Source organism: Aspergillus clavatus, genomic scaffold, assembly GCF_000002715.2.
Source record: "Aspergillus clavatus NRRL 1 1099423829804 genomic scaffold, whole genome shotgun sequence".
NCBI lineage: Eukaryota > Fungi > Ascomycota > Eurotiomycetes > Eurotiales > Aspergillaceae > Aspergillus > Aspergillus clavatus.
The window spans coordinates 1,059,210-1,075,415 of NW_001517095.1; the positions used below are offsets into that span (position 1 = coordinate 1,059,210).

Here is a 16,206-nt window from a genome sequence, read left to right on the forward strand (position 1 = left end):
CAAGGACTCAATAAAATGAAGATAAAAAAAAAAAACCGCACACGCCTGCAACTTTATTATCCAGTTTTTGTCCATAGAAGAGCTCCCATTGGCCCAGGCAGAACTCGGCTAGACCCTTCGGTGAAAAAAATGTTGGGACATTCTGGGCGGGTACTGCGGATAGTTTTGACTATAGTGCCCTGTCCTATAACTATCGCCTGATAGCCTCACGATACCCCCGGTGTGGCAAGCCATATCCCATAAAAAGCCAGGAATCACGCCTATCCGATGATCAGCCCATATCGTCCCTTGCCCTCTGACACGCGAAACGTCCACTGCACGCCCTCGAACTCCTTGCGCACCATCGCAGTCATCGGGACCGCCGTCGCTGGTGGTCTCGTCGACGATGCCACCGCCCGCAGATTGATCTTGGGTTCCTTCCACACACCACTCTTGGGGGCGAGGTCATATCGCACCACCAGCATTGCCGTCAGCGCCAGAATTTCCCCCGTCGCAAAGTGTCGCCCAGGACACATGTGCGGTGACGTCCCAAAGGACAGGAACCCGTTCGCCGTCTTCCGGCTGTCGGACGACTGGTGGATCTTGATGAACCGGTGAGCATCGTACTCAGCTGCATCGCGGCCCCAGATCGACGGCGCGCGGTTGATCGTGGTAGCGGGCATCTGTAGAATCCCGCCCTTCTTGAGCAGGTACTGGTCGTTGAGCACGGTGTCCTCGTAGAGAACGCGCACGGGGACGGTGTTCGACCGCAGTCGCAGCGTTTCCTGGAACGTCGACACCAGCAGCGGACAGTTCTCGCGGATGTCCGTGAGGTCGACGACGTGAGCCCCCTGCGCATCCACGTGCACCGCATGTCGCGTGACCTCTGCGCGGATTTCCTCCAGCAGCGCCGGGCGCGAGTAGATGTCGAAGACCATCCAGAAAATGGCGGGCACGGTGTTGGACAGGGTCGCGAACGCCGCCGCCGCTTCGAGCCGCGCGATGTCCGCCACCGTCGCGCCGCCGCGGTGCTGCGCTTCCCAGCGGGTGTAGGTGAGCTGCGACGAGTCGAGATGCCCGTCGGCGCGGTAGTAGTTCAGGAACCGGGCGACGATCAGCTCGCGGGCTTTCCAGGCCTTGCGCGCCGTCAGCCATGGGGCGAAATCCATCAGCAGCGGTGCGAGGTTCGCCTCGAAGTCCCTGTATAATCCGCTTAGTTTTCATCATAGAGAGAGAGATAGAGAGAGGGGAAAAGAAAAAGGGAAAGGAAAATACCAGAAGGCATCCTGCAATTCCTTCGCCTTGTAGGGATTTAGTGGACCGTAAACCGCATCCGTACTGGCAATCGTAATGGCCGACCGGCACCACTCGTGAAAATCGAACGAACCCACGGTCGGAAGCTCGTCCACGCTCTCCACCAACAGCCTGATCATCTTCTCGTTCATCCGGTCCAGGGCCGCGCCCTCGAGCGACGGACGCATGGCGTGCATCACGTCCGCGTGCACTCCTTTCCCGCCGAACTGCTTCTCGCGGAGGAGGTCCAGCCCAGGACCCCGGAGACCAGCCATGCGCTTCGCAGCGCCAGTGATAAAGGGCTCGAAGGACATGGTGCGGTGATGCCGGCGCGAGGCTACCACGAGTGTTGGCGAGGTGATCACGTAGATCTTGGTGAAGAGCATGTCCATGGTGAACGCGTCGAGGCCATGTTTGGCGCTGGTCGGTCAGCCATATTCAGTGCTTGGACAAAGACAACAATATCAGAATTGACATCGTACCTCTGTTGCGCATAGTAATTGATGCCATGGCGTATGAAGCCGACCACGTGTCCCAGAACTGGGACGCCGTTGTGGACGATGGGCGGTTCGCGAGGATCGTGTTTGGCATGGCGCAACCCGACGATGGATATCGCGAGGATGAGCAGAGCAACGACAACTAGGGACAGCGTCATGCTGTAATGACGTGTAGATATTGTTGTATTGTTTTTGGTGATTGTGAGAATCTGGAGATGAGAAGAGATGGATGTGAGAGATTGTGGATGATAGATCCTCTTGAGGCTGAGGCTGAAGGTTGATGGAGATGGATCTGAGCCAACTAGCAACGAGGCATTCAGTGATGATTCAACATCAATAAACATTTTTATCACGCTAGCTGATGGATGGATTATAACTAAAGTTCGGAAACCAACCTAGACATGTATTTGTGTGTTACCTCTATGAGGCTGCACTATATATATCTGCTCTATCATACCCGTCCAGCTCGATGCGAACACAGGACTTGAAGGCTGCATCTACATCCTGTAATCGGAATCCAGGGGCTCGGCCTAGAACGATCATGTTTTTCAATTAGTAGGGCCAATTGCCTCGGAAAGCAAAGACTCACTCTGGAAGAAAGACTCAATGTTGAGGATCCATGTCATCATCCCTCGGGGACCAGAAGAAGTACTCCAAGCTTGTTGCTTGTCCTGGAGAGATCCGTCTTCCTGTGAAGTCTGGTAGGTTGCATCTAGCACACGGGAATTAGCAGCTCTGTCTTCTTGCATCGGACTGTCATCATAAACAAAATAATGCATCTGCAAAGGATCCCCATGGGCCATCCAAGACATGTATGTCATTGATCATAGTGCGCTCGGGACGCTGCTAGAAGATGTTGGTATGGCGCTTTTGTGAACCAGATCAGATGAAGAAGAAGATTCCCGAAACTATTGAAATAGAGTCTGGAGTGAGATCTTCCAGAATCTCTGGAGCTACTGCCATCTCATCATCATCACCTGTTGTTCTACCCCGGACATGACTACAGCTCCTATAGAGCCAGGATTTACAACCAACCCTCTAGAGATAGAAACAAAAACGCCATTGGCTGTCATAGGAACGGTGAGACGAAATCCAAGTATACAATACGTGATAGGAATCGGACTCGATTGCAGGGTGAGTGACTATATCAAGGAATAACTGCACAGTGGCCAAATCTCATAGGAATCGAACCATTTGAGAGGGGGTCTTCAACCATGTCCAAAGGGTCGACAGGGAGACCATGACGACAGAGGAAGAGAATCTGACGCTCTCAGCACAGGATGGATGTGTCGATAATAGATTGGCTTATATTAAGACCCCAAGCACATGGTATAAATCCTATCAGGAGGCATCCATTTGACCGAGAAAAAACACAACGAGAGATCCGGCCACGCCTAGAAGACGTTGATACTGTACCAGAGTAACAATACAGCATAGGGAAGATAAGGTAAAGGTCCCCCTGCCGGCCTATAGTGCGAAGACACGTCTGGTGTACATTGCTTGAATGCACTGCAGGGATGGAGGCATGGCCCTGCAGTGCAATGCAGATGGGACATGCAGATGGACCACCCTTCGCAGTGACGGAGAAACATGGTCAATCGCTGAGCAGATCGAGAAGTATGATGCTGTCGTCGAATCTCCATCCATTGTTTATGATTGCCATGACTAACCCCCTACCATATTGACACGAAAGAGGATAGAAGCAAAGCAGCCATAGAAATCATGATAGTCGTAAGATACCTCAAAACATCCCTCCCCAAGCTCCATCCTTCCATGTATGTTAAATCCGTTAGATCACTCCGACTCCACACTGATTAACTTCATCTTCACCTTCCGTGGCGACTGGAAGACAATATCCATGATGTTGTTGAAGATCTCCGGCTGCACGTCTTCCAGGAGCAGTGTGTACTTATTCATTACCCTGACTCCCCGTCTTCCCATTGCGCTTAGGCAGGTCAGAAGACGAGAGCTGCAGCAGGTCAGGTCCGCTGCCCCCTGGGCGAGCTCGGAGGGAATAGAGTCCAGCCACGTAGGGTCGTCCGTGAAGAAGGACATGTTGGGCGGCAGCACATTCGTCATTGGTATCTGCCGGAGTTGATGTGGTGTCTGTATCTGCAGTGTCATGTGGTGTGGCGAGGCCATAGGGAGGGGGATAGTCCAGGCCAGGAGTGTTAGAGACAAGTTTCCGGAAAGAGAGGGGGAAGAGGCTCTCCGGCGTCAAGAAAAGGGGCGAAGCTTCTGAGAGGAAAAGAAGGGTTGGGTGGTGGGAGGAAAAGGGATGTCGACGTGCTAATCCATTCTGGTAATATCTGCGTCTGACTCGCAAGATGTTTGGGTATCCATAGAGGCTTCTTGAGGCGTATCAGAGCTCATTTAGCGAGAAGACAAGCAGGTTGAAGATCGGGAGAAGTCTTGGCCGTTCTCATGCCGTCGTTGGACGATCATGAGCTATGTCTTTTTACCAGTCGTCTCAATGTTCTTTATGTCTGTTGCAGATCGTCGTGGAAACCCCTTTTCACTGATGACCCGCCATGTCCGGCCATAGGTGAGGACTGCCTCCAGGAGACGCCATCCTCATAGGTGTCCCATTGCCCATGGGTGAGGTTGGGATCTAAGGAGTGATACGATCGTTTGGCGCATTCTCTCCAATCAGCCCTGCCTACAAGATGCTTGAAGAAGTCGACTTGACTCACGATCTGCATGTCGTGTTTGGACGTCTTGAGCCACCACTGCCCACCTACTACAGTGCTAGCGTATCTCCTATCTTCCAGTTACAGAATACCCACGAGAAGCCATGCCGACAGCAGCCTTGCACAATCTCTCATCCTCGGTTGGGCTACACAGGCCCATGTTGACGTTGGTTTGGAGCTCAGTGCCGTGTAGAGAGCCCCGTCCTGTCTGCTTCGGCTTCAGGGGTGAGATTGCCTGCAGCTGTCGATCAAGGCGCTGGGGATAGAGGTGTCTCCGAACCCTCTAGCTCAGATTTCTGGAGCACATGCGCTTGTTCTCGTTGCAATGTGACTAGAGTCCAGTCCGGCCTCCTTTGTAAAACAGTAGGATCGAAGGAAAGACATGCTGTGGCGATTGCCTGTTGCCGACATCGCTGTCTTGCTGAGGGGAGGAGCCGAGTTGGGACCTCGAGTTCTGGATGCAGACAGCACTTCAACCGGAGTCGGCTTTTCTGAATACGAGCTGGTGCAGGTGGCTGGGATAGGCTGCGTTTACGATGCTTACGAATGTGCCGCTGGTAAAGCCAACAAGGGAGACGAAGACAATGAGAGGCGCGTTGCCGTGTCCAGAGATCCAGAGGGCCGGCACAATAATACTTGTCAGATAGGTCGTCGAGACTATCACGTTGAATCGGCCCAGACGGTCACCAAGCCAGCCAGGAAAAATTATGCTGATGACGCTGTAGAGATGCGATTAGTCAGGGACGATGTCTCGTTTCCTTGTCGAGTAACCTACCTGAGTGCATTGAGGATGGCAAGCAAGTAGCCGGACAGCCGCAGGGACATGCCATCGTGTACGGCCTGCAGGATGATGAAGTTGGTCGGCATCAAAAATCCCCAAAAGAAGAAGAACGTTCCAAGAGCAACCGGGAGGAACGGTAGCTCCTTAAAGGGGACCCAGAACTGGTTGAATGCGAAGGGTGTGGGCTTGGGAGGCAGGCGAGAGCGAATGGTAAGATTGCTGATGATCAATAGACCGAGGAAGAGAAAGGCAACAGCGCGCATAGATCAGCCGAATCCAATCTGCGGGATCAGCTGCGCAATCATAATAGTATCATGCACCAGTAGCAATGCATTGCTGTCGGATTACACAGAGACTTCCGAGATCTGGTAATACTGGCTCGCCAGGCTGGTCATCATCAGACCCAGGACGTGGCTGACGACTCCATCGAAGAGCGCAAGCAGTGTTATTATTGTTTCTAGATGCACACGAATCGCGCGAGGACAGTGCAGCACACGCTTATTCGGAAAGATGCGGCACACGGCGACCACCAAGCAATAGTAGGAACTAGGAGAAGCTTGTCGCCTGGCTTCATTGGCCGGATATAACACCAGGACCGGAGACCGAGCTGCAGTCAGTAACAAAGAAGCCGCTGGTTAGGCCGGAATAGGCTTGATGTCAGCAATTGGGGTGATCCTTTTGCAGGCGAAGCATTGATCCCTGGTATTTTATCGCATGATTATTGGCCTTTCTCCGATGAAGCGTTGGTGGCGCAGACTCTCCCTTTTTCCATGCATTCCCACATAATCAACTCGAGGGATTGTTAGGCTTCCCTCCCCGTGAAAGATAAATGCTCCCCCTCCCCCCCTTCTATCATTCACTTTTCTTCGTTCGAGATTTTTCATCCCACGGTAGATTATCCTGGCTTATAGACTCTCGTGGTGTTTGATAATCGCAACGTTCATCTTCAGCTACTCCTGGCTGGCACGATCAACCATATTTCAGACTGTCATGTCCGCAGACACCATGCGCGCCATCCTCATCCACGAGATCGGCGGCCCTGCCGTTCTCAAGCTTCAACAAGTCCCTAAACCTGCACCACGAACAGGCCAGGTACGCATTCGCGTCAAAGCTTTTGGCCTGAACCGCTCCGAGGTCTTCACGCGCCAAGGTCACTCCCCAGGTGTGACTTTCCCACGGATTCTGGGTATTGAGGCTGCGGGCGTCATCGACGAGGCTCCAGACTCAGACTTTCATCCAGGAGATGTGGTTGTCACGGCTATGGGCGGGATGGGGCGCAGTTTCGATGGCGGATACGCCGAGTATACCGTGGTGCCAGCCAGCCAGGTGCGACGCGTCAACACCACGGCTGCGTTTGGAGCCGGCCATCCTGTGCGCTGGGAGTTGCTCGGTGCACTGCCAGAGCTGATGCAGACGGCATGGGGTTCGCTGTACACGAGCTTGCAGCTCCAGGCTGGTGATAATCTATTGATCCGCGGCGGGACGACGGGCGTGGGGCTAGCAGCTGCAGCATTGGCAAAGGCAAAGGGTGTGCAGGTTACGGCCACAACACGGAAACAGGAGCGAGTTCCGGCTTTGCAGGCGCTGGGCATCGAAGATGTCATTATTGATAACGGATCGATTGCTGCAGAAGTGCAGAAGCGCGCACCATTCAGCAAGATCTTGGAATTAGTCGGTGTGACAACACTGGAGGACTCGTTGAAGTGTGCCTCTCCTGGAGGAACGGTGTGTATGACTGGCGTCGCGGGAAATAAGTGGTCGTTTGACCAGTTCACGCCATTTGCATCAATCCCCTCGAGTGTTCGGTTGACCACGTATGCAGGCAATGCGGAAGCCCTACTGCAGACTCCAATTGAAGAGATCACGCGGGATCTTGTCGATGGAAAAATGCAGCTGCCCATCAAGACGTTTCCTATGGATGAAATCGTCGAGGCACATAGGCTGATGGAGGAGGACGGGGCATTGGCCAAGGTGGTCATGTTGATTTAATCTAGATTTGCTGTAGATATGCACAGAACGTTTCGTATCATACAGTGATTATATTACCTTCAAGGGAACTGCTTGTTGTTTCCTTTCTTCTCCCAGCATCTGGAGGCATGCGATCAGGTAGTCCGACCCCTGGGTCTTGCCAGCATCTTCCCGGCCATCTTTCAAACCGAACCCATCAGTGACCTTCTCCTCCTCCATTCCCTCGTCTTCACCATTCAGTATTCTTGTATGCGGGCTTGGATATATGCCGGAGTGTCCCCGGACGCACTGATCGGTCACAGCTTTGGCCAGTTGAGCGCCATCACTGTCGGCGGCGTCTTATCACGGGAAGTCGCGCAAGTCTCATGAAAAGCTGCTGGGGACCCGAGCCTGGGTCGATGATCACCCTGCAGGCGCCTCTAGATACTGTCACTCGCATCATGGACAAGGTCGCCGCCGGGTTGGAAATCGCTTGCTACTATGGACCTGAGAGCCATGTTCTAGTCGGCACGAGCGCTGCGATTGAAAATGTCGAACAGCTTCCGGCTGATAGCAATGGGCAGTTTGGGAAGATTGAGTATAAAGGGCTGTCGGTGGCGCATGGCTTCTCCTCGCAATTCAATGAGGCTCTGCTCTCCAAACTATACACTTGCAGGATTTCTCGGATGCGATCAACCGCCTATCAGACAGTCTTAGACCATGTGTCTGGCTTGAAGCTCGTTCTGGATCATCAGTAACGGGAATGGTACGCACCACTCTAGCGAATCCCTCGAACCACTCGCTTCAGGCCGTGAATCTCGGAGCTACAGCCCTGTCCGGTCTGGCGGGCACGGTGACAAACCTCTGCAAGGCAGGCCTTGCTGTGCAATTCTGGCCATTGAATCGTCGGCAATGTGCCGCCTACCTCAACCTGATGTTGCCCCTGTATCAATTCGAAAAGAATCGGCACTGGCTTGAATGGAAGGACCGCGTGGAGGAAGTCGCAGCTTTGCCAGCACCCACCACCTCAAAGCCTGTTCTTCTATCTCTGGTCCGATACCTCGACAAGGCAAAGCGGGAGGCCGAGTTCTGTATTGACTCCCAGTTCCAAGCTGGCCGACTATTTGACCGGCGCTGCAGATCCGCTAGAAATCCTCTTACGGTCAAAGGAGAATAAGGTAATCCTGGAGGAGGTGTACGCCAAGGGGCCAATGTACGAAGCCATAACTGGGCAGCTATGCAGCTTGCTCGATGGCGTCTTCTACCCAAACACGGACGAACCATTTGAGATCCTCGAGTTGGGTGCCGGCACAGGTGACACCACGCTTTATGTGGTCGATCTTCTGGAGCGTCGTGGTATCCCCTTCCGCTATAGGTTCTTCGATCTCTCAGCCTCGCTGGTTGCCGCAGCCCGCAGAAAGTTCGCCGGTCACTCATCAATGCAGTTCCAAACCATCGATATCGAGAAGCCGAGCAATTCCCTGGTCTATCGGTGCAGAGTGACGAGGAGATTGTGGCATGGCTGCAGAAGGCATCCAATACCGTCTTCCATGCTTTGTGCGTGTGTGTCATGGGTAAGAAGAGCGATAGCATGAGCGTGTTGGACTCTAAGGCGCGAGTTTATCGCGTGTCTAACCTGCGAGTGGTGGATATTTCATCGTTCCCGTTATTGGTGCCGGGGCATCCCATATCTACGATCTGTATGTTCTCTCCCGTGTCTGCTGGTAAATTCTTACTGACTCTGTTTAGATGCCCTGCCGGAGAAGATTGCGGACGATATGATCCGGTGTCGTTAAGGGAGGGAGTGGTCTTGTTATCATTGTATATCGTTAAATCTGCATTGGTTTTATAGCACGAATATATTCAAAGCCAGATATCCGCACTTTTGTAGGGCATCACCACTGCACTGGAGGCTGATACGCCGCGACCACCTCATTTTCCTTCGCACTCCAACCACTCTTCGGGCCTCTCTTAGGGGTATTCTGGCCAGCGGTGGCATCATCACCAGTTTTTGCTCTGCCCTGCGATGATAGGCGCCAAATCTGGGTCCTCAACACACCCAAGACCTGTGTCGTTGTCACCCGCCGCAGTACCGAGCGAAGTATCGCAGGGTGATTGGTTGGATATCGCCTTTGCAGCCGGATGAGATTATTGTGCAGTGAATCATCAGCTCTCATTCTGGGAAGATCTCCCGCCGCAATGCCACTTTCAAGCAGATACTGGGTCAAGAGTCTGTGCTCGGTGGCCTCCTTGTGCGCAGAATCTCCCTCGTCCGGGGCCACGCAATGGACTCCTGATGTATTCTCCTCGAGGCTGAGCAGATTTACCACTGCCTTCATGAGTTTCTTGCCATCGAGCTTCTCGATCAATTGGTTGATGATGCGCAGGTCGATCAAGACCTCGGTCGGCAGGTCCATTAGGGCTTCCTGTCTTTCCTTAGCAAGAGTGCTACCAGAGAACGACATGTCGTCTTCAACAAAGGGCCTAGGAGAGGAATCTTCCTTCGCCTCTGGCTCGACGGCCTTATCCCTGGATTTAGCCTGTGGAGGGGTAGGATCCAATATCGCACTAGCAATGTGGCTCTCCAACTTGGTTTTCGTCATTTTGGGTGTGCTTTTTGTTTTTATGGTTTCACAAGAGGTGTTTGGTTTCATGCAGAGTAGAGTATAGCTTTGGCTTTCCTTTAACTAAGAGATAACTGGGCAGTACGGTGGTGCCTAGAGTGTGGTAGTCATGATGAGGCAATAATATACATATAGTAAAGAAGTCAACATCACCAACCTAGAGAGATTACCGGGCCATATTTAACTCCAGTAAATGATATGCTCTATGGTTATTCCTTCATTCCTAGTGTTTATTCTCTTCCTCAGAACCGCTCAACACTCTGGTTCTCCATCTCTACTCCTATATCAGAACCTCTAACCCTTCTCTTACTGGACTACATCCCAAACTAATCTAGATATTAATTTCCCAGGAGTCAATCAGAATAATGACCTGTGAATTTTGGCCGCTGCATAGAGTGAGGGGCTTGAGCTGCGATTACCATTGGCGGGTTTTCTGCCCATAACTCTGCATCCAGTTCCTGAGGTGGGCTACCTTACTTAAGAACCATGCTCTGGGTGAGAATGACTTCCTCATTTGATTCGATGGAACCATTTTCCGAGGAATGGCCCAGTCATACATGTTCAAAAGATGTACTGTTCTCTACAACCCTGGTTGCTAGACTCCACCAGCTCATGCAGCTCTTTTGTCTGCCAAGTACACATTGCAGGCGATGATTGCAGTAAGCAAGCAGTGGTGGGTGGGGAAATGGAATTTTCAGTTAGGCAATATGTTGTTGTCGTGAAAATATTATCATCAACAGGTTACGAGGCTGCTTAATAGCCAATCCTCGTGTGTGTACACTGTCAGTGTGCAAAGGATGGCCATATTCTGCGCCTCATATATGATGTTACACCTCTGTGTGGCTACGCTCTGCGTTCCTCAGATAGCTCCTGCGTTGCTTATATCCTGCTATTACTCGCTCTGGTCCTCTATTCAGTGTTTATGAGGTAGACTGCGCCGACACTGAGACGTAATACTAGCCATTATGCACAGCCTCTAGTGGGTTTAATGCCATTTACAACTAGGCTGTAAAGCTTCCTTTAATGACTGCATGCAGGAGATGGGTCTGTGGGTCCAGATGACCATGTTCACTCACATATCTGGCGTAATCACGAAGTTATTACTGGGTCATGATAATCAAGCAGGATTATCGCAACACAACACCCATAGCAGTCAGTTAGCACACTGTCAGCACTGCAACTCGGAAGGAGAATCTTTCGGACAGGAAAGGTGGTCAGTCCCTCTCGAGGGGTTTCAGCAGAGTGCTGTTGTTCGTTCTCTTGACATAACGTAGTGAAGAATGCGGAAGCAGGGTGTCCTTCAAGGAAATAAGCAAGATGGAAACTGAAGGTTTCTGGCCATGCAACACCCGGTCATACTCCCCTCAGATAGGTAGCTAATCAAGAGAGGATGTTGAAAATGCTCCTAGATTTTTGGCTTGATCATGCAAAGACTACGTCGATAAGAGTCAAAATACTGTAGGAAGCTATATGCTCTTCGGGACGGTGGCATCATGAGTCCGAGGATGTGCAACCCTCCAGGTGAGATGGGGGATTTCCGAATACGTATGCGCGTATCTCTAGAAGGCAATGCTGAAGAATAACATGTCTATCCTGAGTCTTGATGTTCTGCAGGAATGGGGAATTTTCGATAGACAAGTCGCCATACGCCAATCATACAGAATCTTTCACAATTTGCAAGGTCATAGAACCATAGGCGATAGCGACGGCTATCTTCCAATCATCCCCGGCTCTCCACCGCCAGTTCATCGATGGTAGCATCATTCCTCTCTCTCAGGGAAGTGCTAGACATCGACATGGATGCCTGACCCACCCAGCGCTTATGCTTAGTTCCTAACATGGAAATGTGACGGTAGGCCAGAACAATGGTCTTCAGATCTCTGTTTTGAGGCGGTAGGCTCACTATCTCTGTAGTCCCTCGTAGGGTACATGATATGGAAAACGCTTACCAGGGCATGGGTCACCACTGCCGGCGACTAAAGAGCAGAACACTGACACTCTACGCAACTCGGCTGCTCATCTGGACAGATTCTGATCATTGATTTGTCTGTCTTCGTCTACTTACTTGAACTTCTTGGGATGGAGGACCTCCAGAGATCGGTATCTAACTTCTTCAGCAGCTTAGGTCGACGGGGCGTCTATCTTGTGGTTTGTTTCAATGTAACATGCTCTCCTACCAAATTCCTATCACCGGTCTAGGTCTATTCGCCCAATAGAAATGCATCCAACTGCCTCCAGTCCATTCGTTTGTGAGACACAGTGGGGCGAGGCATTGTACAGCTCAAGATGGCTTTTGCTCGGAAGCCTTTGTAATCATCTACGTAATGATCATAAAAACAATTTACATATTTATTCACTTGCTACGGTGTTCAGAAAGCCTGAAATACACTGTTTTGTCTCTCATCCGAGAATGACTTCAATCCTCGATGCTGATCCGATAATGAGCGCCAGGGCCCTGGGAGACGAAGGCACATATTCGCTCCCATCTGAAAGTCTTCGAGGCATTGTATTAGGTGATAAATTCTTCAAAGACCACGAGTTATATGATGCTGTCTTGTCTTCCACCGAACCATGGTTCAGCAACATGGCCGATAGCTTGCCCTATCCAGCCCAGCTGTCATCTGCTGATATCACCGCAGCGTCTGATTCTTCTAGACACGCTGCCAGCTTTGGGGCTGGAACTGCAACAGCCAGCGATGACACTCCCTTCCCCGTCCCGAATCTCTTTATGGAGGCTGATCTATCAACCGCCGAACGAAATCCCTTTACTGAACTCGAGATTCGCAAGGAGATAGCCACGCCTCAAGAAACTGCAACTGGTACGGATGCCTCAACAGTGCGGGGGATAGATGACCTGCAAATTCCACCAAACGAGAGCCTGCCACTCAAGGTGGGTTCCCCCAAAGAGCCGAGGCATGCCAGATACCGTGAGAGGAATAGACAAGCTGCACGCCGATCTCGGGAGAACCAGCAACAACTAGCCAAGAGGCTTGAATCGAGGGCGGCCTCCCTGGAGATAAAGAGGAATGACTTGCTAGAGAAGGTGGATGACCTCAGCCGCAATATTCAGGAGCTGAGTCGAGAAGTCGCGGCTTTACATGATTCTGTCCGTCCTGTATGGACCTTCCCACAGCAGCAGCCCACGGCATCATTATGTGTATGCAACTTCTGTGGGACTCCCGCGGTGCCTTACTCTTAGTAAAGGTGATATAAAGTAACTTAGTTGGGCAGGGCAGGTAAAGAATGCAATAATGAATGATTCAGCAATTGTGTTGGACATCTTCTAACTTCTTACAGGCTGCATTTATGCTCTATGACAATATTGAACACATTTTAACTCTAAGACGCGTCATCATAGAAGCCGCTTGACTTTTGGTCATTTTCAGAGGTACCCTCAGCTGGCTCTAGAGAATGCCCTTATTAGTACAGCCAGCCCTACTAATATTCACATGATTTTGCATGTCCTATATCATACATCTTCTACCTACTATCTTTCTTAACCTAAAAAGATACTAATTAATAGTAAGATAAAAACGTATATTATGTTAATAGGTCTAGCCTACAGTCCTACTATCTACTAAAGATAAAAGATTAATTTTATACTAATACTGATAGACTAAAAAAATAGCTAAAAAAGTATATAGATTAGGCTAGAGAGTATTGAAAATAGTTAATAGTAGTATTAGTATACTAAATTAGGTATAGGCTATTATTCAGGCTAAGAGGTGGGTATACTAAATAAACATTAGTATCTAATTTTAAAAACTTTTATGAAATTCCCTAGTTAATTTTCTGTCGATTCATCCATTTCTATATAATTTAACTAGGGTTTAGATAAGGGGGTTAAATATAGTGATATACGGAGTACATGAGGGAAATATACTTAATATAGATTTTTGATGAGGGCGGCCATCCAAAAATTTTTGATCTAGAACTATATACAAATCTCTGCTCAGATAGTCTCAGCATATCATGCCAATCCAGTCTACCCCTTTCAATGAGATGGTCTCCCTCATGAGTAAATCTCTCATACTGAGCTACAGTCTTACTTTGAGCTGAGTCAAGGATGTAGGTCCAAAATGATGTTTTACAGCCCCACGGCCGCAATATAAAGTATGGGAGGGAGGGGAGGGAGGGGAGGTGGGACTGGGATGCCCATGTCGGTGGCTAATATCGGGGGCCTCATGGTATATTCCACCTCATTTTTCGGCATGAAGAACAATGTTTTCGCCCCCATTCCCAGAGGTGTACACATCATTCATTCACAAGGTTGATGATCAAGAGGACGTTGAACCTCGAGGGATGGAGCGTTTGGTTGAGGACCTGCACAGCAAGTCACCAGCCTGTGGGATATTTATTGGTCCTAATACCTCCTTCTGCTCGCTCATATGTTATTCTCGGTCAGCAGATTAGAGCAGCCTCCTAACTTCTGACAATACCTTGATTTCCTTCTATTTCTTCACTTATCCCCACAGCCGAAGTCGTCCGTTGCTGGAATCTGACAGACATGACACGATCTCTCGGTACCACTACTGCGGCCGGGTCCTCGAAGCAGGACCTTGGGGCGACCATGCCGCCAAATTACAAGGCGCGCGTTGGGGATCTTGAGACATTTGAGCTTCCCGCGGTTGTCACCGGCTCACTGGCAGATGTTGATCTGGGGAAGGCGCTGATAGCTGCCTGGCGGCGAGACGGCATTCTCCAGGTTGCCATGGAAGATTCCCAGAAAGGTCTCTTGGGTGAAACATTTGACGCTAGCAAGAACTTTTTCCGAAAGCCTCACAGAGAAAAGGCGGCGTGTGTAGACTCTCAGAGTTACTCTGGCTACATTGCCTCCGCAGAAGAAATCACTGATGGAATACCGGACTACTCGGAGATCTTCACGGTGACAAAAGACCTCGAGTTGTCCGAGCCAAGAGTGAAGAGCCATTGGCCTTGCCATGGCCCATGCCCATGGCCGGACGATGAGATGAAGACCCCAATGCAGCGATATATGGACTACCTTGGCCAGAGTGGAGAAAAACTCCTCCAGCTGGTTGAGTACGGCCTGGGTGTGCCCTCAGGAGCTTTGACCAACTATACCCAGGACGGCTGGCATCATATGCGTATTCTCAGGTGAGTCTTTCCTGCATTCAATCCAGGACTGCGGTCAACAATGAATAACAAGGTGCACAGGTTTCCCGCCGTGAATGCCGCCAACGGAAAAGGAAAGGATGGCCGTGGTATCGGATCCCATACCGACTACGGCCTTTTGGTTATTGCCGCGCAGGATGATGTAGGAGGTCAATCTGCCGAGCCCCTGCAATACCTGACTGCTGCTGATGAGATGGGTCAGGTCTCTTTATCCGCCCTCCCGCCGTTGATGAAACAACTGCAAATTGGGAGCAAAGCGCTGCCGGTTTATGGGAAGATGATGACGGCTGGACATACGTCGCCCCTGTGCCAAATGTCTTCACAGTGTTTCCAGGTAAGTCGATCTTTACCCCGACCATCAGCTCTACGGCTGAGTTTCATCCAGGTGATATGATGCAATACTTGACCAACTCCTATCTCCCTTCAACGCCGCACAAAGTAGGCCTCAACACTCGTGAGCGATTTGCTTTTGCCTACTTCCATGAGCCCAGCTTTCAATCGGTCATCACTCCTCTAGAAGGATATGATGGTGGTCAGAATCCCAGAGAAGGTATTCATTATGGGACACACTTCACGAACATGTTCATGAGGAACTATCCGGATCGTATAACGAGCCAACGGATTATCAGAGAGAACAGAAAAGCTCTGTTGGCAGACAGAGCGCTGAGGGCAGAAAATGTGCTGAGTGCATCAACCTGATGCATGATCGGGAGCAAGGCTTCAGCTTATGAGGCTATGACATGCGCTTTTAACAAGTGAAGTCATTTTCCATCATCCCAAGAGGGAGAAAATAAAAGTCCACAACCCTTATAGGGCGATTAGAATGTCCACCGTTTCAAATCTTTATACACTTTTTGTCTTTCGGCGCTGTTTAGATTCAACATTCTAACAGCCTTGCTTGATTCTCAGAATAGCTTACTTAACTTCAGTCAATCATTGACAATCATTTTGTCGAATTTCAAGAGAAATCATATCACTCTCCGTGATCGCTTTGACTCGTATAGCCTCAAGTCAGGAGCGGTATCTGCTAGCCCAACCTCGATATTCGAGATGCAACAAGGTTTGCCCTTCTCAATTCCCTGGGGGTTTGGCCATCCTATTCCTTCGTATAGGAACTAAACATAGGGAATGTCGAAGAGGATGGAAAGAAGGACCTCTGATATCGGCCATCACCAATTCAAGATATCACGTTTCCATGGAAGAGCGACAGACATACCGCTGTCCACCTGAGCTCGTAGAGGCCGCAGAATGAGTCATTGATG

General features: G+C 50.5%; 9 protein-coding genes across 9 annotated transcripts, besides 1 other annotated feature; 5 read left to right on the forward strand and 4 right to left on the reverse strand.

The window, feature by feature from the left end:
• Positions 1–260: 260 nt before the first annotated feature.
• On the reverse strand, positions 261–1,927 carry ACLA_098770 (cytochrome P450; the record flags this gene model as incomplete). Its single annotated transcript, XM_001270360.1, has 3 exons — positions 261–1,179; positions 1,255–1,692; positions 1,755–1,927. The coding sequence occupies 3 exons, from the start codon at positions 1,925–1,927 to the stop codon at positions 261–263; spliced, it is 1,530 nt and encodes a 509-aa protein (XP_001270361.1).
• Positions 1,207–1,251: a repeat region.
• A 1,636-nt stretch (positions 1,928–3,563) lies between the features above and the next one.
• Positions 3,564–3,824, reverse strand: ACLA_098780 (uncharacterized protein; the record flags this gene model as incomplete). The annotated part of the gene is made up of 1 exon (XM_001270361.1): positions 3,564–3,824. The coding sequence occupies one exon, from the start codon at positions 3,822–3,824 to the stop codon at positions 3,564–3,566; it is 261 nt and encodes an 86-aa protein (XP_001270362.1).
• Positions 3,825–4,931: 1,107 nt separating this feature from the next.
• Positions 4,932–5,503, reverse strand: ACLA_098790 (uncharacterized protein; the record flags this gene model as incomplete). Its single annotated transcript, XM_001270362.1, has 2 exons — positions 4,932–5,178; positions 5,235–5,503. The coding sequence occupies 2 exons, from the start codon at positions 5,501–5,503 to the stop codon at positions 4,932–4,934; spliced, it is 516 nt and encodes a 171-aa protein (XP_001270363.1).
• Positions 5,504–6,230: 727 nt separating this feature from the next.
• ACLA_098800 (zinc-binding alcohol dehydrogenase family protein) lies at positions 6,231–7,229 on the forward strand (the record flags this gene model as incomplete). The annotated part of the gene is made up of 1 exon (XM_001270363.1): positions 6,231–7,229. One exon carries the CDS (start codon positions 6,231–6,233, stop codon positions 7,227–7,229), a length of 999 nt encoding a protein of 332 aa, XP_001270364.1.
• Positions 7,230–7,648: 419 nt separating this feature from the next.
• On the forward strand, positions 7,649–7,945 carry ACLA_098810 (uncharacterized protein; the record flags this gene model as incomplete). Its single annotated transcript, XM_001270364.1, has 1 exon — positions 7,649–7,945. One exon carries the CDS (start codon positions 7,649–7,651, stop codon positions 7,943–7,945), a length of 297 nt encoding a protein of 98 aa, XP_001270365.1.
• A 5-nt stretch (positions 7,946–7,950) lies between these two features.
• On the forward strand, positions 7,951–8,983 carry ACLA_098820 (putative GMC oxidoreductase; the record flags this gene model as incomplete). The annotated part of the gene is given in 4 exon segments (XM_001270365.1): positions 7,951–8,273; positions 8,293–8,671; positions 8,686–8,887; positions 8,937–8,983. The coding sequence occupies 4 exon segments, from the start codon at positions 7,951–7,953 to the stop codon at positions 8,981–8,983; spliced, it is 951 nt and encodes a 316-aa protein (XP_001270366.1).
• Positions 8,984–9,082: 99 nt separating this feature from the next.
• Positions 9,083–9,790, reverse strand: ACLA_098830 (uncharacterized protein; the record flags this gene model as incomplete). Its single annotated transcript, XM_001270366.1, has 1 exon — positions 9,083–9,790. One exon carries the CDS (start codon positions 9,788–9,790, stop codon positions 9,083–9,085), a length of 708 nt encoding a protein of 235 aa, XP_001270367.1.
• A 2,605-nt stretch (positions 9,791–12,395) lies between these two features.
• On the forward strand, positions 12,396–13,010 carry ACLA_098840 (bZIP transcription factor; the record flags this gene model as incomplete). Its single annotated transcript, XM_001270367.1, has 1 exon — positions 12,396–13,010. The coding sequence occupies one exon, from the start codon at positions 12,396–12,398 to the stop codon at positions 13,008–13,010; it is 615 nt and encodes a 204-aa protein (XP_001270368.1).
• Positions 13,011–14,318: 1,308 nt separating this feature from the next.
• On the forward strand, positions 14,319–15,643 carry ACLA_098850 (putative 2OG-Fe(II) oxygenase family oxidoreductase; the record flags this gene model as incomplete). The annotated part of the gene is made up of 4 exons (XM_001270368.1): positions 14,319–14,926; positions 14,987–15,093; positions 15,147–15,278; positions 15,330–15,643. 4 exons carry the CDS (start codon positions 14,319–14,321, stop codon positions 15,641–15,643), a joined length of 1,161 nt encoding a protein of 386 aa, XP_001270369.1.
• Positions 15,644–16,206: the final 563 nt, after the last annotated feature.